The sequence below is a fragment of the Podarcis bocagei genome (genome assembly GCF_964188305.1).
Source record: "Podarcis bocagei genome assembly, chromosome: 8".
Taxonomy (NCBI): Eukaryota; Metazoa; Chordata; class Lepidosauria; order Squamata; family Lacertidae; genus Podarcis; species Podarcis bocagei.
This window is the reverse complement of record NC_138133.1, coordinates 53,445,368-53,471,901: the sequence shown is the minus strand read 5'-3', so window position 1 is coordinate 53,471,901 and position 26,534 is coordinate 53,445,368. Positions and strand designations below refer to the sequence as shown.

General features: G+C 40.0%; 2 protein-coding genes across 2 annotated transcripts; one reads left to right on the top strand and one right to left on the bottom strand.

The window, feature by feature from the left end:
• Positions 1–1,750: 1,750 nt before the first annotated feature.
• MRPL15 (mitochondrial ribosomal protein L15) lies at positions 1,751–18,014 on the bottom strand. Its single transcript, XM_081205092.1, has 6 exons — positions 17,643–18,014; positions 8,631–8,885; positions 7,050–7,198; positions 5,537–5,702; positions 4,320–4,443; positions 1,751–2,208 (listed from the first exon to the last, which is right to left on the bottom strand). Exons 2-6 carry the CDS (start codon positions 8,745–8,747, stop codon positions 1,871–1,873), a joined length of 894 nt encoding a protein of 297 aa, XP_081061218.1. The 5' UTR covers positions 8,748–8,885; positions 17,643–18,014; the 3' UTR covers positions 1,751–1,870.
• On the top strand, positions 11,035–25,918 carry LYPLA1 (lysophospholipase 1). The gene is made up of 9 exons (XM_081205212.1): positions 11,035–11,265; positions 13,629–13,660; positions 15,008–15,073; positions 16,752–16,799; positions 18,476–18,546; positions 20,277–20,350; positions 21,464–21,565; positions 22,116–22,292; positions 23,132–25,918. Exons 1-9 carry the CDS (start codon positions 11,197–11,199, stop codon positions 23,183–23,185), a joined length of 693 nt encoding a protein of 230 aa, XP_081061338.1. The 5' UTR covers positions 11,035–11,196; the 3' UTR covers positions 23,186–25,918.
• Positions 25,919–26,534: the final 616 nt, after the last annotated feature.

Here is a 26,534-nt window from a genome sequence, read left to right as displayed (position 1 = left end):
ATACAGAGCTTTACCTCAGGAACATGATGAAGGTCAAGCTATCAAGGACACTTGGGACGAAGGTCCTTGAGCTTGAAAGGGGGGAATGAGGCATCAGGCATAAGCCTGCATTTTATTAATGTTTGATCAGGACTTGTATATTAAAGAGGGCTTAGATTTTCAAAAGTTTCATGCCAGGCAAGAAGGCTAGCTGCTTAAGAAAATACTGACAGTGTTTTCTTCCTCTTAGACAAAGGGGCCCCTTTTGATTGATAGCAGAAAACAAATCTCAAAGTCGTAAAAGCTGAAATTACAGACTGAGAGTAAGGACACTGACCCTACATGTTATAGAAGATAAAAAAGGCAGAGATAAACATGATTAGGAATGAGTAAATAGTAAAATGATGCCAATGTGCCTCCCAGTAAAATGAGCCAGATCTTCTAAGGTTAAAAAGGCCAAGACCAAATGGAGAAGCATCTAGCTGGGAAGTCTTTTTTCTTTCTTAAACTGAGGGCAATAAATATTGGGAAGAGATAATGGGAAAAGCAGCTTGCAGAAGGGGGGGAGGCTTCTTCTGAAACTGTTTTAAACTGAGTTCTTTTTTCTTTCTCTCTCTACTTTAAAAAGGCCTTATTCCTTTTAAGAGGCTATCTGTGTTGTGTATTAAATATATTGGCTTAAATGTAATTATGCAAAGGATTTAGAAATGCTAGATTCTTATTTCATATAGTTGTAAAGAGTTGTATTTATCCTGGAATTAAGTCAGACACCAGCCCAGCCCTCTTGCTAGACAAAGAGACGCCATCTGGGCTGTCCTGATATATTAGCTGTCAGACATTTGTTTAGGAACCTTCAAATGAAGGATATCTTTCAATGTTGATGTGAAACTCAAGATCCTTGACATATGTTTAAGATAAAAATTTAAGATTAACCATTTGTTTTAGAAGGCAATAGGGCAAGGAGGGCAAGAGGTGAGCTGGTAATTAAGATTCCTTGTTGAGACACATGTAAGATATATTACTACTTATTTGTCATTTATAGATGTAACAATATATAGCTCTTTGTCCTCCATATAAGGACAGGAGGATATGGGTGTATCTTTTTGTGATTGGTTCTAGCAATCAGCCAATAGGAAATCCAACCAGGCTGATTGGACAGAGGCAGCCAAAGGAGGAGCAAAGGGGGCTGGATTAAGGGAATATAAGGGCTGGCCATAATGGCAGGAGAGCAGGCCAGAGCTTGGTAACCATATACCACTGTGCCTCTCATTTATTTGTCTGACAAATAAATAATTATTTTAATTTCTCTATTGCTGCGTTGAATATTTCATTCCAGCTAAGCGTTAACCACAAGCAGGGTGCTACACTAGTAGTTTTGACAAGTGGATCAGAGCAGAAGAGCCAGTAGAGGAAGCAGGGACAGCACCGCAGCATGCTTTAAAGCTTGAGAAAGGTGACTGTGAGGCTAGAGAAAAGGGAGCAGACAAGACCAGTCAGAGGAATTCAGAGGCTCATATGTGTCAGCTGATTTGTTTTCTCTATGATGCCTACATATAGTTGCAGAGATTACTATTTTAAAACAAAATATTTGATTATACGATTCCAGAAACAATTGAAAAGCTAAAGGATGGTGTTGTATGTATATGTACACTATAAAGCAGATTGTAAGCAGGTGAAAAGCACATTTATTAGGTACTCAGAAGGAAATCCTGATACCAATCAACTTATCTCACATAAAGGAGGAATTTTTAAAAAACAGATTATGGAACTATTATACAGTCAACATTTTATTATTTTATTTGTACTGTGACTAGCTGTGTATTAATATAAAATAGTGACAATACAGTTTTGTGTATTGAGTTCTTTTAACAGTTGCCTCCAACCTGAGCATTCATGAGCTGTAGTATTTTAGCAAGCGCTCATCTGTTGGTTTCAGAATTTTCTTTTCTGGCATGTTTACCACCCAACCTGGAGCAAGGCCAAAGAAAATCTGTCTGGGGTCCTTGCGTGTGCTCAGCATTTGGAAGAGTTCATCTTTTGTAATATCTGGTAAGACATAACCATATTTCTTGGAAAGCTCTAGTCTTGCTTCTGAAATCTTCGATGGATCAGCCAGGTAGCCACGATTACTAGGATCTGTATAGTAACGGACAAGATTTTCAGGAGGAAGCATTCGCTTTGGAATAGGCTTGCCTTGTAGGAAAAAGGGCACTGGCTTGCAAAGAATACCTATGTGCAAAATAATGGAACAAAAAAATACAGTATTAGCTACTCTGGCATTTGTGATTTCATTGCCGAAAGGTGGGTGTAGTATGAACATTGTGTTCTTTAGCTTACATCCTGCTGCTGAGTGAGGAATAGGGCCTTCTCTGTGGTGGCTCCCCATCTATGCAACACCCTTCCCTTGAAGGTAAGACTGACACAGTCATAGGATTCTAAGTGGATTTTAAGCACTGGCTGAAGACCTACCTCTTCCTCCTAGGCCTTTGGAGAGGAGACCAGCTACAAATTGATAGATGTTGTCAGCTCCTCTGATTATATGGTTATAAATTGGATTAAAATTATTGATTGAATGTTAATGTTGTAATGCTTTGGTGTTTGACTGTAAACCTCCCTATGTCATAACTGATGGAGGGTGGTTTAGAAATAAATATTTTATTTTTTAAAGTGCCCCAAACCATATACACCTGCTATACCTCTAGTGGGGAAATCTCTTAGGAATGACATTCAAAATTCAGAATTAATCTGGAAAAGGTGCCGCTTAACTTATTTGGGCCTATTAGGTTTACACAACAACAGATTTCTGTATTGAATTCATCTATAGCAATTAGAGGATATGACGTCAAGCACAGAGAATATGAAGTCTGTTCCCTTTATTTTCCATAGGGAAACTGGCCAAACTGCCTGGATGACGGTGAACACACTGAAGCAGAATCCAGGCAAGACTGAGTTACTGGTGGCAAATGGGCCACTTGATCTGGATATGGGGAAATATGCCTGTGCTGGACAAGGAATCACACTCCTCTCCATAGCTTGCAAGTACTTCTATTGCCAAAGCAAGAGTTTTAAACAGGGGTGGATTGTTCTCCAGCGCTGGCTGACAAATCTACTGCACCCATTTGTGATAAAATGGTTTAGCCCCTGTCTTATGTGCCCTATTAATGTCTCAAGTAGTTTACCACATTGTGCTGTACATGGAACAGCCTTCGAAAATATTTTTTATTTTAATGAAATGCAGACGGCTGGACCAGACCACAGAGTTCATAAAGCACTAATCCGGGATGACCTTAATTGGCTATCCATTTGTTTCTGGTCTAAATTTGGATATATATTTTTATCTTTAAAGCCATAAACAGTACAGGGTACTGTAATGCCCTCTCTATATATTAACATCAAAAGCAATGTTAACTTTAGGTAATGTCCTCAGAGGTGACATTTGACAGGGCTGAGGAAGATCTTGTTCCCCAACCCTGCTAATAGCTTAAGTAGCTGCCTACATAGAACTTGTCTTCACATAAAGCAATAAATCTACAGGACCAAAAGGGCAAAAAGTGCAGTAGGCAAGATCTTTTTGCAGTAGTTACTTTTCCTATAGCAAAAGGAAAGCACAGGAAGGGAAGCACCTGGAATTCTATTATGGAGGCACAATAGACTAAATCCAGGAGTTCATTTGAATGAGGAATGGTCTCTGATTTGCAGGCAATCAAAACACATGAAGTGAAAGGTTGATGGGGGGGGGGGGAGCAACAGAGACCCTCATGCAATTTTAACATCAGTTTATTTAAAGACATGCTGTTGAGGAAAGCATGCAGTGCCAGTGCCAGGTTTAGGAAGGGTCTATGGGCAAGATGTGCTCAGTCAGCCCACCTTGTAAGCTAACATATCTGTGTTGCTTACAAGTCACCTATAACAACCATTTCCAGACAGATAACTGCCGGCCATTCATTTGCCCTTTTCTTTTGGGTTCAGCCTGCATGACTGTTCAGAGGGCAAGAAAAGTACTGCTCCCTCCTCATCTTGTTCCAGCTGCTGCTCACTCAAGAAGCAAGAGAAAGGCGATAGAGCAGCAGGGGCGGGGGGATCCATGCTTTTGAATGAGCTCCCTAGCAAGACGCAGGCCTAAGAATGCCAACCCTTTACATCAGCCCAGCTAAAATGGCAGGTGAAATTCTGCTCATAGCTCATTTCTGAGTTTTGTTGTTGCTGAAAAATGCAAGGGTTGCCCTCAAGAACCATCTAAAAGACTAGCTGTATATGCTGATAAAGAGCTGCGATGAAAATAAACACTGAAACAGAAAATACTGAACACTTGGACAGACAGAGGCAGTGAGAATTCTTACCCACACTCCTTGGATCATAGAAGGCTGTAGTAATAACGCCACCATTTCTTTCAATAGCAGCAATGGCGAGTTCAGATGCTATCTGCACTTCAATATTAATTTTTGCTGCAAATGTATCGGCACCCTACAAGTTCACATGAAGAGTGGTTAGGTCACATAAAGATCAACAGGCTCATATTATTCAGCTATCATGCTCTATAATGTGCAGCAAAGAACTGTAAAACCTTTTATGGGTCTCAGACGTTTAAGTGCATGGAATATAACATAATTTTCATTACTCTTCATCAAAAGAGAGAGAGCAAAGGATACCTTATATTGGTATCCAAACCAGTGTAACTCAAACAGAAAGAATTTTTCCCATCCCTTCTTCCACTTTGTATCCCTTCAAAAATCCTCTCCTGAGAGTTGGGGATTTGTCTTGAGAAACATGGGGTAGGCTCTAAGCTGCTATTTTGTGGAGCCCAGTTGAAAATATGAAATAGCAATCCTGCTGCACTCAAGACTGATGCTCAGTAGGGTTCACCACTTCCTTTCATAATTAGAATTACAGAAATTATTTAGCATTTGCCATTACAACAGAATGTAGAATTTCATCAAAAACATCTCCATATAAAAAAGACTGAAAACCTATTCGCTTTGAACTATTCACGCCAGCAAGTCAAGCTGACAGGATGCAATATTTGTTTTCACAGAAGCAGCTGTAAGACTAGAAAAAATCATTTGGCTGCTTTCTTCTGCTATTTAAAAGTAGACTCCTTTGACATACAACAAACAGATTTTGAAATTCTCTGGAGTTTCAAAAGCAGATTGCTTTTGCTTTGCAAATCCAAAATGCCATATGGCCCAGGAATGAGTTACATCTTTGGACTCTGAATTTATTTTTATAATGTTCACCCACTTTGCTGCATTCATCTCTGGAATCTATGTTACATTTAAAAAACTTGTGTGCAAGACCTGACGACACCAAGAATTTTGATCAAACATCTACTCACCAAACTAGGATTTAACTTTCATCTGTTTTTCCATGCTTTCCATTGTTAAAATAATCTGATTTAAGAATGTGTCTTACCCAGCAAAACAAAACCAAGCAATCTGATAATGTATACTGCTCTCTAGTGGAGTGATACCTACTTGTCTTCATCTATTAAAACAAAAACAAAAAAAACAGAGCATGTCCAAAACTAAATGGCTTAAAATATCATGCATTACAGACCTACCTCCTCCACAAGTTGGATACCATAATCTCTTTTGTGTTGCTGTATTGTTACACCTCTGGCATTTACCAGCTGCGTGAGGTCTATTGGTTGTGTGGGGTCAACTCTACCTAAGTCAATCAGGTACTGTAGCCTTTTGAGAGTGAGAGGCGGATACTGGCGCCTGAGGCTGTACAAACAAAGGAAAACTGTTTTAGAGTTTCAGAACTAATGAGAATATACTAAGCACAAAATGCACTGCAAAGCTCCTCCTGTGAAAGTCTCACCGAAGTGAGTGAAATCTGCTCTACTACTGGATTAAGTGCAAAGGGTGCAACCCAAGATATCCATCACAGGGAGGTTGCTGGACTATAGTACCTTTAATCCCACACTACTGAGAATCCGACAACTTCTGGGAAATACCAGGTTCCCTATCCCAATCGTACCTGGAAAGCAATCCCACTGAATTTTATCATTGTTGTGTTTTTTTAAAAATAAAAAACATATTGGTTGCAATGAGGCATGAGCGAAGGGCCGCTTGAACTGGGGTGGAGAGATTCTCACTCCATACACACTATCTCTTGCATGAACAAGGTAGGTTTTCCGGACCATGGATGGTCTCCGCACATGTCAAATATTCACATACTGTCATAGAAATTTGGCTTCATGTTCCTTCCTTAGAATAGGATTCCAATCTACTTTTATCATGTTGCTGATAGCATTATTAGCAGTGTTCCTTGACTCTAGCTGCAAAAGATTAAGCTGTGCACCAACTGATTTCACTTCTGTACACAACCAAGTACAGTGCCAGATTAAAACTGTTAACTGTTAAAACTGCTGTTGAGTGCAATGCACAACCTCATCACCTGTTATGACTGGCGCATCAAGACACCCCCTACTTCTATCTAGGCACCTCAGGTCTGATTTGGGATTTGAGAATGGTGGAACAAATAGTAATTTGAATCAAAAGAGCATTTTGCTAATCCTCTTTCCTCTGTGAGAGGCTGGAAAAATAAATCATTAGTTTCTTTTTCATTTCTCAACAATTTAGGCGAAGACGTGAAAAATCTCATCTTTGTTCTGCCTTACCTTCTTAAATATATGCATGTGTTTTAAACAGCAGCGCTTTTAGGTTTTTCTACATGTCTGCATGTAGTGATACTGTACCATGGTTTACTTTAAAAAGACACCCCCCAAAAATGAAAAATACACTGGGCTACATCCAAGTATGTTATACTCAGAGTAGACTCATGAAATTAATGGACCTAAAATAGTGCTGTGTATTGATTTTGAAAGCTGCTCCAGCTACTAACAATGGCCCCAATCTGTGTCCTTCAACTACACCAGTCTGGAGATGGTGCAGCAAAAATAATTTAAATTACCTCCTGCCCCCACCTTCTGTCTTCACTGTCACAACTGGAGGGCTCTGGATGCAGCAGTCCACCCCACTGTTCCCAGCTAGGAGTTTGGATTGTGCTTTCAATAAATTTTGACTACAGACATTTTAAAAAGAAAATGATCATGGAAGCAAACTTACTGGTGACCTTTATTGTAGCCATATTTTGGAATGACTAGATAAAATGGAGTTTGGCCTCCTTCAAAGCCTAATCGAGGACGAGTTCCTCTTTTCCATTGGCTTCTGTGAGTTGTTTTCCTCCATTGAGACTTTTCACGCCGACTCTTTTCCTAAAGGAAATAGCCAAACATCAGTTACATAACACATATTCAGTTTATTTGTGAAAGAATAGTTCTGTGACACAGGTACCCCCCTTAAAAAAAAAAATCATAGAAGATTGTACAATCTTGTGCACACATACTTGGGAAAAAATCCCCAATGAATACAGTGATACTTAATACTGAGTAAGCATGTATAGGAAATAAGGTCTGACTTTTCGGAACACACCACAAAATAAAACCCCATTAATTTGCATAATCCACAGCAAGGTGAGTGGTGTAGAAAAGTGAGTAGGAAAGAGGCAGAGGTATGGAAGCTGTCGGATAATAGTCTAAAAATAAATTCCACAACTTGTAATGGGTTCCCTGCTACATACAGAAAAAATGACTAACGGTTATTCCACAAATCATGCTTCCTACTGGAAAAGCTCCAGCCATTGCAGCAAAAAGTCCCATGGCATTAAGACAAACTAGCATATTGTGGCATAAGATTTCGTGAGCAAGAGATTATTTCCATCTTTTGGTGTCAGCTTACTTTTAAAGTATATTGTTCCTTGCACGTACAGACTAATTCAATTCATTTCTACTATTATTTATATAAAACGTGAAGTAATTGGAATAAAGAATTTTGCATCATGAATGCAGCATAAATTAAACTTCACCTTTTCAATTAAAAAAATCATTCCTCCCCAGATTTCATGCATTCTAACTGCTTTACTCTCCCATAAGTGACACACCATACATTTAAAGCACGCCCACCCCCTGAATACTGGGAAGTGTAGTTTACCCCTCAGAGCTACAATTCCTATCAACCTTAACAAATTACAGCTCCTAGGATATGTGTGTGCTTTGAAAGTATAGTGTTTACGTAGCCTAGTGTTTCAGTATTTTTAGAATATGGGAATTGGACAGAATAGGGTAACAATGCTAAAAAACTATGACTGAAATATATGGGCATTAGACACTGCTCACAACTTTTTAAATATCAGTTTGTGTGTATATATACATATACCTGTAAGATTTGTAATTACATATGCCTCAGATGAAGCACGCTCATTCCTAGTAAATATCATGCACTATAAACTGAGCAGACTTTAAGATGCCACAGGATTCTAGGTAAAATATTGTGTACTGTACTCAGATGCAATATGACTGGGTCCAGTAAAAACATGCACACAGGCATCCTTTTGTCACCACCATGTGCAGAAAATGAAGTCACACAAGGGGGCCACTTACGGGAAATAAGCTAAACGTGCCCCTCCTTTCTTCTGGGTCCCTTTAGAGACACCAGTGATCCTATCAAAAAAAGGGCAGGCGGCACTGAATAAGGGAGGGGAGGCAGGGAAAATCGCTTAGCAGCGCAGAGGCCGCCTAACGCTGCAGCGTCAGGCGAGGCAGCCGCGGAGCCAAGGCCTCCCTCCTCACCTGCCAGCTTCCAACTCACCCGACTCCGGGCGCCATCGTTCGGCCGTAGATTGGCGAGGCTGACCCTGGGCAAGGTCCGCAGCAGCTCCAAGGCCTTTGCGCGGCCCCCTCCGCCTCCTCCAGCCCGCGCTGCCATCGCTCCCCGGCGCGAGCGAAGGGCAGTGAATGAAGGAGAGAGGAAGCGGCGGCGCGGCGGGAGGAAGGAGAGCCCACGAGAGAGAACCAATCAGCAGGCTCTGCGCCGGCGCAGAAAACCATCAACCCCATGCTGTAGCTGTAGAGAAAATAAATAATAGAGAGGCACATCTCCCGGTTCCTCGTTTTGTCTTGGTATCTCGCCCACCCTGTGGAACGCCCTCCCATCAGATGTCAAAGAAATAAACAAGTAACTGAACCTTAGAAGACATCTGAAGGCAGCCCTGTTTAGGAAAGTTTTTAATGACTGATGTTTTCATGTATTTTTAATCCTTTCTTTCTTTCTTTCTTTCTTTCTTTATTTATTTTATTATTATTATTATTATTATTATTATTATTATTATTATTATTATTATTATCCATTGTTTTGAGAGAGGGGAAGCACAACATGTCTGAATTCAATGGAATGGGCATCACATCTCAGTTTGAAGGACAACGGTTCCAGACTTCGCTTCTGTTGCAGGCGGAAGCACGCTGACACCGCTGCCAGATCACAGCTGCGCTGCATTTGGATTTTTACATTTACTATATTCTGTGAACCGCCCTGAGACCCCCTGGGTATAGGGCGGTATATAAATTCAACAACAACAATAATACATTGTCTCCTGCAAAACAGCTGTCACTATCATTTATTTCATTTCTGAACCGCAAGTGGTTCTAGGGTGGAGTACATTAAATATAAAACCAAGCTAACCATTCCAGTGAAAACAGCAATGCAATTCCAATAAAAAATGAAAATAGAAAGTCAGTCATACCTCCATACTACAAAATCAGTAGCCTCAGCTGAAATCCTTCCTAATGTCTACCCAGATGTAATCCCGCTGGGCTTTCTCCCAGGTAAACAGGGGCGGGGGGGGGGTAGAATTACAGCCTTACTGCGTCAAGAAACCACATCATTAAAAGCCTGGATGAAGAAATAGGTCTAGCTAGCAGCAAAAAAGCCAGCCAATGTTGGTGTCAGCTGGATTTCAAGAGGTGGGTGGCATTTCAGAGCTCCACTGCTGTGAAGCCCCTTTCACCAGATGCAGAAAGGTACAATCTCACTCAGATGGTTTTATACCACTTTAACAGTCCTGAAGAGTAAGTTTACACCTGAAATGTTATTAATCCCACTTCTCTTTAGATGGGAAAGTATTCACTTATTTCAAAATGACACAAACCAACCTTGCTCATTCTGCTGATTGGGCCCTGGATTTGTGCCACAAAGCTTTGCCCCGAGTGCTGGGCATTAGCAAGCCCACCCAGAAGCAAGACAGAAATAAAGAACTTGTGCTCTTATTTTGTGTATGGGAGGGCCCCCCGAAAAATCTTTGTATTTGCGTGTTTCTAAACATTAAAAACAGCCCTACAGTATGCCCTGTGGATGTGAGCTTAATCTGTAATGTAAAAGATTTCCCAGGTTTATTTTGATGCCATTTAGATGACTGCATACCAGCCTTAACATCTGTACATGTTAAGTGTCTTGGAAGAAGCACTCTGCTTGGTAAATGTTTTTAATATTTTCATTGAAGTTTGTAAAAAAATAAAAATAAAGTTCTGCAGTGCAAATTCCAATACAAATGCAGCTCCCTGTCTATTTATATGCTGCTCTTGAAAAACTTTACCGAGGCAGTTTTAAAACCTCTGAAATTACTCTTACATAAAGACCAGAGTTTTAAAACGCAGGAATCCAAGCTGTGTCCGGGCTGTTCCTTTTGGTGGTAGGACGGCAATATTCTGGATTTCAATGGCAGATTAAAACTAAGACTTTTGGTTATGTTTTTCTGTACCTCTTTTATCTCTGAAGCTTTTTTGGTTTGCCTTTTCCATTTTCTTTACGGCCACTCTACAGCAGGTGCGGGGAAACCTGAGGGGAGGGGAGGGGAGGGGGGGGATAGGGACCTGACGGTAAACCTCCAGAAGTTGCTTGGACTACAACTCCCATCATTCCTGGCTTCGGGCCACGAAGTCGAAACCCCGTTCCCCATCCTTTTGAGAGAAGAAAACAAAAAGCGGCGGCAAGAACAAACTAGAAGCAGGCTGAGCAGAAGCCGTTGTGGTGCGTTTTTTAATAAAAAAAACAAGCCACCACCACCCGTGTGCGAATCCATCCCACAGAAACAAAGCAGGCGCTCGAGCGACCCGAAGAGGCCTACACGCTTTTGGGAGGCCCCCCCCCCTTCTAACGGCCGCCCTCGCTTGCTGACGCCACACGCAAGAGAAAGGCACGCACGGGCGTGCGCTCGCTTGCCTCCGCTGACGTAGGAGGCGGGGAAGGCGGGCTCGGCCCAGCTTCCTCCCCGTTTTCTTCCTTCCAATCCGTTTCCCCGCCACGCCCGTTCCTCCTCCCTCCCGCGACGGTTTCTCACCGGCCTCCCCCCGCCCACCCTGCGGGTCGGAGAGTCCAGTGTATGTGCGGCAACAACATGTCTGCCCCGCTGCCAGCCATCGTCCCGGCCGCCAGAAAGGCCACCGCCGCGGTGAGTGAAGAAGGAGCGGCAGCGCCTGGCGCCTCTCGTAATGAGGGGGTGGTCTTTTTTTGGGGGGGGGGAGAGTTGACCAGGCAGGGGCTGGCGGGGGGGGGGGGGAGGCGTATTGGGTGTCGCACTCCTAAACTCAATGACACTTTGGGAGGAAGCCCCGCGGAACGCAGCGCGACTTGCTTTGGAGTCGGAGGGCCCACAGCACTGTCGTAAGCACCTCCCCCCCTTCGCCTCCTGCCCCTGGCCTGGCTTTTGGACAGGCGCCCTCGCTTGTCTCCCGTTGGGCGGTAATGCCCTTGAGCCGCACCTCAGTCGCCGCCGCCCCCTTGTAGGTAAAAGTCTTGGGTTTTGCTCGAGGTAGCAGGGCTTACTCTTTTAAGTGTGGTGAATGTTATGTACGCAGTATGAACAGACGCGCGGTTTTGACATATGGTAAAGATGCATATTCTGCAAGCAGTTCTTGCAGAAACCAAGCAGCGTTCTCTTCCCCTTCCTCCCATTTCATGGAAGAAAAACAAAATCTGGCCAAGCTCAGAATCGAATACCGCCAGGTTTCACAATATGAGCCGAACAAAGCATTGTTGCGCTTGAAAATCTTAATTAAGACCGTGCAGCTGCTTGGGTCCTTTCCTTGCCTCAGATGGTGCTAATCCAAGTTTATGAGCAAGGCCCTAAGTAGTAATTTCTTGTGTTAATATTAAAAATACTTTGCATTTCACGGCCTCGGTGTCAAATCCTGTGTGGGCAGGTGGGAAAATCGCAACTGAATGTCACGGCAATCGGATAAATTGCTGAGAAGGCTTTGGGAAGCCAGCACATGCTCTCATTTGTTGAGAGACTTGGCTGCAACAAAACATTTCATCACCTTTTGCTGTCTCTTTCAAAAGTGTTTGGAATATGAACACTTGCACCAGAATAACCAGAAGCGCGAAGTAGAGCTAAGTGAGTTATTTTAGTGTCAGTTTCCATGCAGGAGTGTCCCACCTAAGCATTTTATTTGCTTAGGTGGTGAGAATTTATAATGAATAACTTGATGAACAGCACAAGCTACTTCTAATTAGGTTGGTGGGGCCCTATATCCCTGAGGACTCATAATAATTATAAGGAAAAGGAATATAGAAAGGCTCATCACAATGAAAGGACAAAATAAACAAACATTCATTATAAGGAAAGAAAGGAAGAAACAAGAACAATTTATTTCAAAGACATATGAGTGGCCAGTTTGATTCTGTACTGCTATTTTGAGGGCAGAGGTAAAAATGGAACCACCAGAGCATCAACCAGCATGCAGTTTCTTCTTGCCAAGTGGTTCTGAGCTTCCTGGCTTTGCTCCCAGCTCAGAAACTTGCTACCTAGCTCATACTACAAGGTCAAACCAGAACAGGATCACACAAACTTTAATACAAATTGGGTTTTGGTTCTCATAGGTGCTTTTGCATTGGAGGGACCACACACAGTGATCTGTGAGGTGACTGCTCTGTATGTTGAACAGTTTATGTGTGCCTTGCTGCACTGGTTTTCCCCACCCCAAATTCTTTTATCTTTAAAATATGTGCAATGCAGTCCTGTGCATGATTCTTTGGAAGTCCCACCAAGTCAGAGGAACACAACACACAGTGCTATGGGCATAATCACAAGGTTGGAACTGATCAACATGGTGGTCCAGTACTCAGGTTGATAGTTAGTGCATGGAGGAGCTGCCGTGCTAAGGCAGTTTTGAATGACTTGTTTACATACATGATGGATTCATTGTGAAAAAAGAAAAAGGTGAACCTCAAGCAGGTGCCCAAGGTGAATGTGGTTCACAGTTCAACTACCAAATACATTTCAACAAATGCTTTCACTATAGACAACTGTACATACCAATAGACAAGAATTAAACCCAGTAACCTCCAATCAAATATTGCTTATAACTTAAAGGTGCAAATAGAATACAAAATAGATGGAATTGAACCACTTCTCTGCACTCCACTGCTATGGGAATTCTAGCTTTACATACTAGCCAATTCTAGCCATATGGAATATGTTTTCAAGATGGTTATTAAAAGCAGTCTTAGAACTGTCAACCAACTGTTCATATTCTTCTCCAAATACAAAAATATGTGAACCAGCTGTGAGTTTATGCTTGTCAAAGAAGCCTTACTGTATAGATGACTTCTGGTGTTTGAGAACAACAGTTATATCCTTCTTCTGTCCTTATCACATGAGCTCCCTTTATTTATTTACATGTGGAGTCAAGATTTAATGGAAGTATGTGGGTAGTTGCTGAAGAGTTAGGTGCATTCTCACTGTAGATAGCTTTGTACCATGTAATATTTTTTTAAAATAAATTGTCTAATTAATGTGCTGTTAACTTCTAGGTCATATTTCTTCATGGATTAGGAGATACTGGGTAAGTGAAATATTTAGCTTGCTATATGATCTTAGCCTTTAAAAATGCAGCTTGCTGCTTACAAGAGAATATGCTATGTGTTGAATTCTCACTGCAGCCGAATCTACATCAGCTCCCCTCATGACAGCTTATTACTGGCTTATGTGCATGCAGTGCTCAACCATTACTTCTGAACAGGATTACTATATCCTGGGATTTTTCAGACTAGTTTTAATAGTTTTTAAAAAAATTGTGCATTTTACTTCCCTTGCACATGCCACATGGAACAACAGTATAGCATTGTTAGTATTATCAGTGGGAGTGGCCTTAATCCTGTAGAACTGGATTGGCACCCCAATTTCCTTTCTTGCCCCACTTTTGAGCTCAGGGTGGCCAGGAGTTTTATCCTTTATTTTTCTCTCAATGACTAAACAGTCATGACTATTTGTTTATTTATTGGGCAACACTTCCCAATATGCACCTTCATTTTTGTTCTCCTTGGGAGAGTGTAATCTCTTCATCGACCTGCGTAGGGAGAGGGAGGGTGGGAAAAGCATAGGTCTCCAGGAACAACTTGGGTGGCAGAAATAACATCCTCCCCACTCCCAACATTGATCCTGTTATTCCAAGGGTCCCTGGTTGGTGGCTGGGCTTCCCCCCATCACCATTCATTTTCCCCTGTTTTCCTGCCTAGGGAAGGAATCTATGTATGGTTTGGGGTGTAAAGATTCAGGTTAGAATGTGTTTAGTGGTTTAAATAGTGCCATGGAATGTAGCCTTTTAAACTTACATGCAGGTTGTCACCTGATTTAAGTTAATGGCTGGAAATTAGTCTAGAAAAGAAAAACAGGATTCCTCTTCTAATATTTTTCTTTCACATTGTGCTTCCTTAAAGCTCCTCCCTACAGAAGTAATTATTTTATACACTTCAATTCAATGTCTATTTGTTCCAGTGGGGCTTACTGGAACAAGTAAGTCTGCTCAGGACTGCCATCTTTGGATGCTTAAAGTTACATATTGAAATTAATATTTAATTAACAAATGTGCAGTTGAACTGGTTGTAGCAATAATTTTTGCTTTATATTACTGTCTTATTTATTTTCAGTCTTGAAGTCTTCACCTTGTAGTCAGCATAAACTGCAAAATAATACTGATCTAAACATTGAAGAATTGGAAATCTGATTAAATCAATTTTTTAAAAAAATCCTGATAGAAATGGACCCTCCTTTTAAGTGTTGGGTTTTATATACAAAAAAAGAGGGTGGTTAAATTATGACATAAGTAATGACTTTAGATAGGTATATTTAAATGAACTGGAAGATTTTAAATGACGAGCTTTTTGTTTTTGTTTTGTCTGTATTTTAATAGGCATGGGTGGGCAGAAGCATTTGCAGGAATCAGAAGCCCACACATAAAGTATATTTGCCCACATGCGTAAGTATATTAATCCTTTTTGGTTACTGTTCTTCCCCCAACCCCATTTTCAAAATTAGATGGCAATTACATGTTTTGTAACAGACAGCCTGAAGGTTTTCTTTGAGAAACAAGGAGTTGCTATACATTCAGCTTTTTGGTTCTTCTTAAAATTAAATATTCACATCTATTAAGCATATTTCCATGATTTCAGTTAATTAATTGCACACAGCATAAAGGCACAGTTTTAATTCTCTGATTAATAGTTTGGTCATTTGGAGATTTTTCATGTGCCAACCACTTGCTTGTTTGATAGTAGTGAGTAGCAGTTTCCAACAAGCAAGCAGTGACAGACAATTTCCTTTCACTTGTCTGTTTTGTCTTTGAATTGTGATCCTTCCATCACACATCCAGTGTTACAGACAAGAAGTCAAATCCTTGGTTACCTGCATCTAGAATTTCTAGCTGCTTGAGATGACCAAATGGCTGCAGAAATCTGCTTGTGGGGCTCAACAGCATGCATCCAAGAGATTCCCCAGCTGTATTATTTACTTGTTTCCGTATACCCCACCCTTTCTCCCAGTGGGAGCACAGAGTGGCTAACAGTATGGTGCAACAATAAGAAATACAAGGTAGCAGGGAAATGCAGGCGCCTAGAGGCTTCCTTCTGAAACATTTTTAGGTTTTATCATTACAGGGGCTCTGGATTACATTAGAATTTCCTCTCCTGTGGAATATCCTTAAATAACTTGAGGCATTGTACAGGTTGTGGTGCAGAGTGCAGCATGACACTTTAGAGAGAGACTGAAGAAATAGTGAGGTAATTTAGGTGTGAGCCTGAAAAAACCATGCTTTGATCATTCTCAGGTACACAAAAATGAATTTCAAAGAGAACATGAGCTATAAATGAAGTCATTAAGCTTATGACTTAAAGTGATAGAATCTTCAATATCCCACATTCAGTCCATGCTTTGCCATGTATCTTATAAGTATGTACGGTTTTTTTATTATAGGACACTGATTCCCAAATGGTGGCTTGGGACCACCTGGGAAGTACCACTTGACAGAACTGCAAAACAAGGAGTATGACTTCAATGAAGGGGTGGGGCTGAAGGTGGGTCCCAAACACACAAAATCTTCATGGTGAATCCTAAGTTATGTATTATACTGCGTTGTCCAAGTAAGCCAACCAAGATAAAATATTTCAGGAATGGAAAAAAGCCCTTTATGCCCAAGTCTTGGATAAAAATGCTCAGTATTAGTCTTATTTAGGAACTGGCAGGTTGAAAAGGTAGGAAGGAATAGGTCCATAACATGTATTTTATTTCATGACAGAAGGAACACAGGAAAACAGAATGTGTTAAATACCAGGAAATAATCTATTGGCTTCCAGTGGGTCAGTGAGCACAGGTGGAGAAATGTACATGATTCACATAGCATTCACATAGCACTAATTGTGATGGGACACCATATTTGTTGACCAAGACATGACAGGTATTTGAGCAGGGGTAAGAGGGTCAGAAAATTTCATTTCCTGTCTTGGCCAGTTACAAAGTTTCTCTCTAAGGAGATCTGCCTATTGTGATATGATCTTATCAGGAGTTAGTGATGGTACCTTTTACATATTACAGAAACACATGAAAATGATTGTTTTGAATGTTTTTGCTAATTAAAAAAAATATTTCTCCCCAATTTCCAGGCCAGTTATGCCAGTTTCTTTAAACATGAACATGGCTATGCCTTCTTGGTAAGTAGTGGATTTGCAATAGTTTGCAATCTTTTTTTTAGGTTTGTTGCATTCTCTGTCCCTGAACATACAATGTTATTTATTCCAAATGGAGGAATATTGAAGGAGACAGAGGAGAGGAGATTGATTTTGGTCACTACATAGTAAAATGAGGAAGGGATATGGATGCAATAAAAACTGATTGAACCTATAGTCACCTTAATTTCACATAATGTATGATATAATGCACCATGGTCACAGTTGTGTCTTTTCTGTGGACTGCAGCTCATAAAGAGGAAGAGACCTAAGTTTAGTGTAGCACAGACATCCCCAACCTGCGGCCCTCCAGATGTTTTGGCCTATAACTCCCATGATCCCTAGCTAACAGGACCAGTGGTCAGGGATGATGGGAATTGTAGTCCAAAACATCTGGAGGGTCGAAGGTTGGGGATGCCTGGAGCACATAGTCAGACATATTGCTGCCCATTATGCCAGTGTTTCCTTTCATTCACATGAATTTGGGTACTGACACATGGCCTTGTTCAGAGTTTGCTTTGTATTCCTCCTGTATAGCACATGTTGCTGTTTAGTTTCAATCATAAATGTGCCTTTTATGCCTATCATAAAGACACAGTAACCTTCTCTGGTTTGGATCTGATCTGTGGTTTGTTTCAACGCTCATGTTCATGTTAAGAGTTGCCTACATTGGAGCTCTAAGACTTTTAAAAGCTGGATGACAGGCAGCTTTCTTTCCTACACACAGATTTAGTGGCAGAAAAGCTATATCATTTTATAATCGTTCACAAAAGTGCTTAAAAGCTCAGACATATTACCAGAAAAAGTGACCAGTATAGCTAACCCTACCTTTTGCTTGCCTCTCCCTTCTTCAACTCCATCCATCAAACTGTTTCCTCAAATTCTTGATCTATGTCCTGCATTCATTTAGCCACAATTCTTTGCAGTCACTGTTGTTTCTCCCTAACAATCCCTTCCTGCCAGAAGCATTCAGCTTTGATCCCTAAGACCCTGTGTAAGGTTTTCTATGCCTGTTCATTTGTCCTCTTCTTTCCTTGGCTGTCTTTCATGCCTGTACATACTCTGGCTATTTCCCCCTCAGGTTTCTGTATTTCAATCTACTGTTGACTATGTCACCTAACCTTTAAGCTTGCTACACCATAGTCTCCTAAAACCTTTACTCACTCAATTTATTTGTCTTGATACAACTTCTGCTGTTCCTGTAGCTGAGTGGTAGTTCAAGTGCTGTTGGTGCCTAACTCCCATCACCTCTAGCCAGCATCACAAATGATCAGGAATGATGGCAGTTGTAGTTCATAAACATCTGCAGCAACACATTGACTAAACCTGCTATAGCCCATGTAAGCTTTTAGTTCTTGTCCAGCTGCTGCCTTGCTTGCTTTCCTTGGAAGAGGCTGTTTCTCAAGTCCTCATCTGACCTATGACAGTTCAGCACTTAGATTATCTGTAAGAGTTTAGAAACATAGACTTTCAGTACCAAAGGTTTTGTCACCCTTTTTATTACAGCATAAAGAAAAAGGCTTTATTCTGCTAATACTATGGATTACATTTTTTAATCACTTCCTGATTGTGCAATAATAAATAAATAAATAAATAAATATAAAGCCAGGTAGTGCTTTAAAACCTTTCCCACTAAATTTATCTACATTGTTTCATTTAAGGTTTGATATCATTGGCCTCGCTCCAGATTCACAGGAAGATGAAGCTGGGATTAAGCAAGCATCAGAGAATGGTATGTTCTATCTATAACAATGTTATGCTCACTGCATGAGCAGAGCTTTTTTGATCAGACCCATCTAGTCCAGCATCCTGTTCTCTCAGCTGCCAGCCAGATGCCTTTGGGAAGCCCATAAGCAGGACATGAGCGCAACAGTGGTTTCTCTTCTTGTGCTTCCGAGCAACTGGTATTTAACTACATCTTCATGGGCAGCTTGCTATGTTTCTGTGTTGTACGGTGAGAAATGGAGCCACTTTTTTAGTGCATGGCACAAAAGCTATGTGTATGGTCACCCTGCACATTTTGGGCCTTCGCAGAATTCAGTCCTCTGAGGAAAAATGGGCCCCTATTCCTATTCTGATCCAAACCACAGAATGACTACAATCTTAATAGAATGGGTGTTGCCACATTGTGGCATTGTAGTCAGGACAGGGGCTGTATCCCATTATGTCACTCAACTTTTTGAATACTATTCCTATTTCTCACCTCTCTTCATTCTCCCCTTTTCTACTTGCAATTGCATCATTTATGTTGCAGACAAATAGGTAGGATTCAGACAAATAGCTTAAAGTACAGTCATACCTCGGGTTGAAGTAGCTTCAGGTTAAGTATTTTTGGGTTGCGCTCTGCAGTGACGGAGTGCGTTACTTCCGGGTTTTGCCACTCGCGCATGCGCAGACGCTCAAAATGACGCAGGTTGCGTTTGTTTCAGGATGCGAACAGGGCTCCGGAATGGATCCTGTTCGCATCCAGAGGTACCACTAATCTGAACTTGAGAAGAAACCCTAACAAGGTGGTTTTGATTACTTCTTTGCTCCCACAACTAACCAAAGTAGAATGGGAGATTTCTGCAACCTCCAATGCACTCCACCTAGTCATAATCAAATCCTATTACATGATCTGTATTTGGGGCTCAATTCTTATGCAGTTTTGTTTTGATCAACTGCGCTTACTATATATTTTATTTGTATTAATATATATAGTTCACTGCTTTGGGAGCCTTGGGTTAAAAATTGGTATATACTGTACAGGTAAGCAGACAAAGTGGAAAGGCATGGGAAAATGGCTCACCCTCTTGAAGGTGTCTTGGACCATAACTTTAGGGTAGATGGAGTCATATTTGTCACCTAAGAATCAGTAGAATTTCACTGAGTGCTAGGAGTGTATTATGGGCTGTCCCGTGAATTCACTGGATGAAATAGCGGAAGAACGTTGCCTCAGGAGAGTGAGGAAAATTCTCAGGGATGATTTATACCCTGGCCGGCACTTTCTTGATCTCCTGCCCTCAGGCAGAAGATATAGAAGCATGATTAGTCGCACCAACAGGGTAAAGAACAGCTTCTATCCATGGGCTGTTAGGCTGCCGAATGAAAAGATAACAACAGGGCAACTGACTTTCGGGTTTGGTGGGTGTGCGTCAGTAAACGAGGGGAATTAAGACTAAGAGAGCTGAGTGGGGGGTGCCCGTGTGATCTTACTGTATACAAGTTGTACAAGAGACAATAAAGTATTTCAATTTAAACCTTTGCCTATTTTACCTCGTCCTGAGGTAGTCTTTTAGGTGAGGCTTTATATGCCTAGCAAGAGAGAAGATTCTGATCTCATTATCTGTAGCCATGCCTGTGGCTGGATAATTGGATAAATGTCTCATCTTTACCTGTTGGCCCCACAGTGGCTCTCTCCATGACAGTCAATTGTCTACTTTTTTGTGATGACCATTAACAGTTAGCTTTTTATGGTTGCAGTGAAAGCACTTATTGAGCAAGAAGTAAGGAATGGAATACCCTCAAACCGAATAATTTTGGGAGGATTTTCTCAGGTAAAGCCAATTACTTTTTTTACATCTAGCACTATTTCTGTGTAAGTTGAAAGTGACTTTTACAGTATGACACACCTGCTATTATTACTGTATAACACAGAATCTAGATAGTTTTTGCACTTACCATTTTTTTCTGTGACCTTCAAAAGACCCACATCACATTTTTAGTGACATTTTCTTGTGCCTATGTTCATCATAGTTGCTTAGCATTTGGCAGCATAGTTTTCCTGGAGCCTCCTATTTACCTTTCCTCAAAGCTCAGGTTGAGCAGCAATTTTCAAACTCATAAAATATGCTAAAAATAAAAGTTCCATATGTTCTTGGCACTGATAGTTCTACCTGAAATATACCTTGCAGACCTTTTAGAGAATGTTCTGATCTTGGCATGCACTCTGATACAGGAATGCACAATCTGTGGAGCAACCACTGAAGAATATATGTCGATTATTTTTACTTGGCTTGTAAACGTTATAATTTCTAGGTTAACAGCATGAGGTACAGGAGATGAAGTGGTCCCTTGGAGCTCAAGCTATCATAAAGGACTAATATGCTTAATTAAGTATGGATCTTGCGCATGGGAGTTAGTATGGTTGCGTTTGCTGTACAGCAGAGACTGCCTAGAGCAAGCTGTAACAAAGACAGATTTGCTATTTTTAAAATACAGTTTTACAAAAAATAGTTTCACAGACCCCTTTGTACCTCCTCAGTAGTGTCCCAAAACCCAGCCACTTTGCTCATTTTTATCCAAATGAAAGGAAAGGAGTTGGGCCACCTGAACTCCAACATCCTTCCAGGTCCTTGTAGAAGTGCCCATAGGAAAACAAATGTTTTACAATCAGCCCAAGGATTGGAAGTGAAAGATTCAAATACAGCACACACTTGAAGAGAGTTGGGGTAGTGGGAGAACATATTGCCTCAAGGAGGTCTGCCTTGTGTTTTGAGAACCATTAATGTAAAGATCTATGAGCTTATGATTCAAGTATATAAAAATGCAGATGTGCTGTTTGACCAGTTTCTAAACATTGGTAAGGAAGCCTAGCTGAAATGCAGCATTTTCAGTGTGCATATTTTAATATGTAATTGCAGTAATGAGTGCTCTTTTGGTTTCACTAGGGAGGAGCTTTATCGCTGTACACAGCTCTCACAACAAATCAGAAGCTGGGGGGTATTGTAGCACTCAGCTGTTGGCTTCCGCTGCGGACCTCATTTCCACAGGTAGTGTACTGCTGTTCTAAAATTCAAAAGAACTGAGGTTGGTTATATTCAAAAAGCTTTCCATTTATATTTCTGCATTCAGTTCTCATGACAGAGAGGCATAATTATCACAGTCAGTGATAAAGGCAGCTTACAGCAAGTTAAAGAGCATTCTGTTTGGTCCATTTCTCTTCTTAGATCTTGACTATAGAAAAATATAAACAGTATTTCATGAACCCAAGAACTTAAAACAGGTTTCATGCATTTCTAAAGAAGGTATTGTGATATCAGCTGGATGTTTCTTCAGGACCTTTCACTAGAACAGCACATGAAAAGGCTATTTTCCTTAAAGTGTTAGTATGAGAGGCTTAGCCAGTGGGGTGCCTTCCAGATTCCTTTTCCCATCCAGCCACAAAATTGACTTCATGATGCTGACCTAGCCACTGTGACTCAGACTAACCTATGTCATAGAGCAATGAGATGAAAGGGATGGTGAACTGCTCGGAGGGCTAAAATAAAAGTTGTGCATACCTTTCACCTCTTAATGTTCTAACATATTGCCTTTTGACAGGGTCCTATCAACTGTGTCAACAGAGACATTCCCATTTTCCAGTGCCATGGTGACCGCGATCCTTTAGTTCCGCTTATGTTTGGTTCTGTCACTTCTGAGACACTAAAGACTATGTTAAATCCTGGCAACATAAGTTTTAAAACTTACTCGGGCATGGTGCATAGCTCGTGTATTGAGGTAATTGTTCTGCAAAATACTGATGTCATCTGAAGTGATGTTCTGTTTCTTTGTTTTCCATTTAAGCCATACTAGTATATAAGGCCTTGAAACAATTGTAACGATATAATTTTATTTTCAAGAACTAGTTGAAAGTTATTAAACATTTTAAAAACTCATTCAATAGATACAATTGAAGGATAGGATACAACTGTAATAGACTTAACATTGTCCTGCACTTCTTTCTAAGTAATATCACATTTTCAGGTATAGTGAATTGAACCAACTAAATATCCAGTATTTTGGAACATAATTCTAACTTCCTTAGCATGGAACCTGCTGGCATTATATGCAATGCAGTCATAAATCTGTACTCAGAAATAAGTCCCGGTAAGTTCAATGGGGCTCACAGGCTAGAGCAATGCTTTCCAAAATTTTCATGTTGGTGACACACTTTTTAGACATGCATCATTTTGCAACACAGTAAATCAGTTTTTTACTGATTACCGGAGGGTAAACTGACCACTTCCAGCCCTGGAAGGAGCGTGGGAAGTGTTTGTGTGACACACCTACACACTGCAGCCAACACACTAACGTGTCACAACACTCAGTTTGGAAAGACTCTTCGTCCAAAACGATGCGGGTACAATGGCAGGCTGACTGTATGTGGGACTTCTTTTTTAGTACCATAAAATGACAGTTTGTGTTTTAAGTTTGGTTGAATGGAAAAGAATCAATGCTTTCCAGGCTAAGAATGACTTTGCATTGTAAGGAATCCAGCCATATGCTTGGTTTTATTGTGTATTGATTCCTGCAATATGCGTAATTAAACCAGATCACTGTTTTTTATCCCTTAACAGGAAATGATGGATGTGAAGCAGTTTATTGACAAGCAACTACCTCCAATTGACTGAAACTATGTGAGAAACCTTTTGTTAAATACACCAGCAGCAGTTGTCACCTGTACTAAATTCTTTCTTTTCATGCAGCCATTTCTAAAGTATTTCTGTGCCTACAGTGTTAACTGTATTGCAATGAATAAATCATATAACTTTGAGAAGTAATGCTCTTACTTCACTGGCCGCTCAAACTTCACTGGCCGCAGTGTAGATGCAAGGCAGAGGAAAAGCATGTTAGAATATAATTAGGTATACTCCTCCATGCTTGATTGTTCCAAATTTACATTTGTCTCTTGATAACTGAATACCTCTTCTTTAAAATAATTGTTTAAATGAGAACGGTTTATGTTCCAGACCTGTTTTATTACTGCTTGCAAAATTGGCATTAATGTATTATACATACAATATGCAGTATGTAAAACTGAGTAAGCATGCAGTGGTAGGATAAGTATATATACTTAAAGATCACGTTTAATCAATATTATTGCATGAGCAAGGGAAGACTGTTGCCCAGTCTTTAATTATTCCTGCACATTGATGAAATACAGTATTATCACCTCCCTGTGTGTCAGGCTACTTTGAAAACTTAAAGCACCTGATCTCTTAAGTCAAATTCCCACTCAACTGCACTTAATATGATTTTAATATAAATCTTTAATACAATGAATTCCTAGCATAAGCTCTCCTAAAGTATTGCAAAACTTAAGCTCTCAAATCCCCTTAAGTAGCCTTGTAAAATTTCTGAATTAAAAGTAAAATAATATATTTTATGAACAATTTATTGTAAATTGCTTTCTTCTGCTATAGCAAAAGCAGGAATGTGCTGTGGTACAACTACGGATGTAATAGACAAGTGGATCTAGAAGTCATTGGACTCATTTTTCTTTGCACACTTAGCACAACAGTGTGACTTTTTTGTTTTAAAATGTTTCAGACTTCAAGTCTTTGTTAGACTAGTATCTTTCTCACATCCCAAAGTTATGGCAAATATTTGAGAAATAAAATATTCTCCCTTGCTCAACCTGCCAAACCTTATTGCATTTTAATCTATACATATACAAATAAAATTTGAAGCTTCCTAAGTAACTTGTATAGCCAGCTTCAAAAATTTTCATGTAATGTATTCAGAAGCAGTATTGCAGATTTGGTGGTAGTGCAAATCAAATATGTAGAAAAGTTTGGACATTTCCCCTCACTGAAGTTCCACTATTTTGCTAATTGTCTTGGCATTACACTGCTGATACATATCTTATTCTTAATGATGTTGAAATTACAGCTTCTGGGGTTTCTTCTATTATCTCTCTTCTTTATGCATATAATCCAAGCGTAGGAATACAATCCAACACAGTCATATGTGCATGAAGACAAGCATTTATTAAGTTACAGATGTTACAGTGTTCCAAGGATGTTTGTAATGTGACTGTAAGTACTTCTCCTATCTAGCTTTGTATATCACATTCCTTGAGCCTTCCTGGACTTTCTGTAGCCTCAGGGCCATCTATATACCAGCAGAATTGGGCAGTAAAGTGGTTCCTGGTCTGCACAAGTTTAGATTTCAAATGAAAGAATAGTAGGTTTGACTGTTCTTAGCAGTCTCCCTAACTTGCTGTGTGCTAGGTGAGAGTTTGAATGAAGAACTGAAACAAGCCACCTTTCCATTTGTAGAAATGGATTTCTACATTGCATACAATGCATTTTATACAATGCATTTCAGGAACAGCTTTACCATTTAATTCTGCTGAATAGAATTCAGCCCTTAAACAGTAGTGAATGCTTCTGTACTCAGCCTTCCTTCAAAGATATTTCCGTGCTGAGGACCTCTGTAAGAGCTGGTGTGCACAGGATTTCAATATGAAACCAGTGTGACTCTCCTGAGTGCTTGTCCTGTTTATACTGGAGAATAGTTTTCAATATAAATTATAGCTTGCAGCAGAAGGCAATCTGTCATTTTTCTGGCAATGTGTGAATTTTTTTCAGATCCTTGCTTTAACAGAAGTTGGTCTGCTAAAAAGTATTTCTAATGGAATAGATATGTTCTATTAAGCAGTAGTGAAAATAGATGTTTTGATTTACTAGACTAGATTCATGTTTTATCAACTTGTGTGAAACTACTGAAATAAAAATGGTAGTACTCCAATAAGATACACATTTAGTTCACTTTGAAATTATAGACACGTAACATTTTGTCAAATCAAAATTTGATATCCAGTATTAGATGAAATACTTAATTGCCAACTTGCTGATAAATATTAATTATATTGTATGTATATTACAGCGTAAATGCTGCATCAAAGGAAAAAAACAATGGCTTCATTTTACCCTGATAGGATGTAGCCTTTATTTTTCCCTTAAGTATTGTACAATGTCAATGCAGTGAATTGCTGAAGGAGTACAGTACTCTAACTTGTTATTCTAGATCTGTTAATTAAATGTTTGCCTTAGTGAGGTGTATTGCACTTCATTAAACTGCAAAATGCATCTTTTTATAAATAGGTGCTATTGACACTCAAAATGAATATAGTTTTAAGAATGTATTGTATAGGATGTTAATAAAGCCATATGTTTAGGCTGGGATATTTTATAAACAAATTTAATTTGGCTTTCTTTTTCCCTAAGTTGTAGAAATTCACAGTTAAGGTAACATCTTGATTTTATATTTGTTTATAGAAATAAGTCTTGTTGAAATGGCTTTCTTGTAATTGAAAATTGTAACCTTTCTGTTACTGTGAAATAAACTCTGGACAACCAGTACATGAACCATTTCTTGATAGCAGAGTAAAGGCTGCAGACTTTATATATGTAAAGTAAAGCAAAAGATGGAGAAGGGAATATTTCATCTTTTAAAAGGACCTTATATTATCTTTCATTTATAAATCTCAAAGCCATTTGCAATATATATGTGTATAACCCCCCATTGAAATTCATACAGTTAAATAGCAATAATTTCAGGAACAACAGCAGCAAGAATAAAAAATAAATCTTGCAGTAAGAGTCAGCAAATAAACAGAAAGATATTTTAACTGCTTGCAAAGGCATGCAATGTTTGTAGGGTGATAACTGATGCTACAACAGAGAAGGTTAATATTAAAAGCAGGTGGTCTTTCAGATATTAGGGCTTTAAACACCAATGTGAGCATCTTGAATTGCGCCTGGAAATGAAGGCAACCAGTGCAACTGTTTTAGAATGGGTTAAATCAGACCTAAATGGAACCTCAGCCTGCAATCTGGCTGCTGCATTTTGGACCAACTGAAGTTTCTGCGTCATCTTCACTGCACTAATACAATCTGGAAGTTGGCAGAACATGGAGTACAGTGGCCAAATAATCTCCGTCCAAAAGGAATAATAGGTGGCAAACCAGCTGGA

Bases quoted from the DNA above. Each gene is read 5' to 3' on its own strand.
- LYPLA1 (XM_081205212.1), top strand. From the start codon at position 11,197: ATGTGCGGCAACAACATGTCTGCCCCGCTGCCAGCCATCGTCCCGGCC. The intron at 13,661-15,007 runs GTAAGTGAAATA...GTATTTTAATAG, and splicing joins CATGGATTAGGAGATACTGG to GCATGGGTGGGCAGAAGCAT. The intron at 20,351-21,463 runs GTAAAGCCAATT...TGGTTTCACTAG, and splicing joins TTTTGGGAGGATTTTCTCAG to GGAGGAGCTTTATCGCTGTA.
- MRPL15 (XM_081205092.1), bottom strand. From the start codon at position 8,747: ATGGCAGCGCGGGCTGGAGGAGGCGGAGGGGGCCGCGCAAAGGCCTTG. The intron at 5,703-7,049 runs GTAAGTTTGCTT...TTGTTTGTACAG, and splicing joins GGCTACAATAAAGGTCACCA to CCTCAGGCGCCAGTATCCGC. The intron at 2,209-4,319 runs GTAAGAATTCTC...TTTTGCACATAG, and splicing joins CTATGATCCAAGGAGTGTGG to GTATTCTTTGCAAGCCAGTG.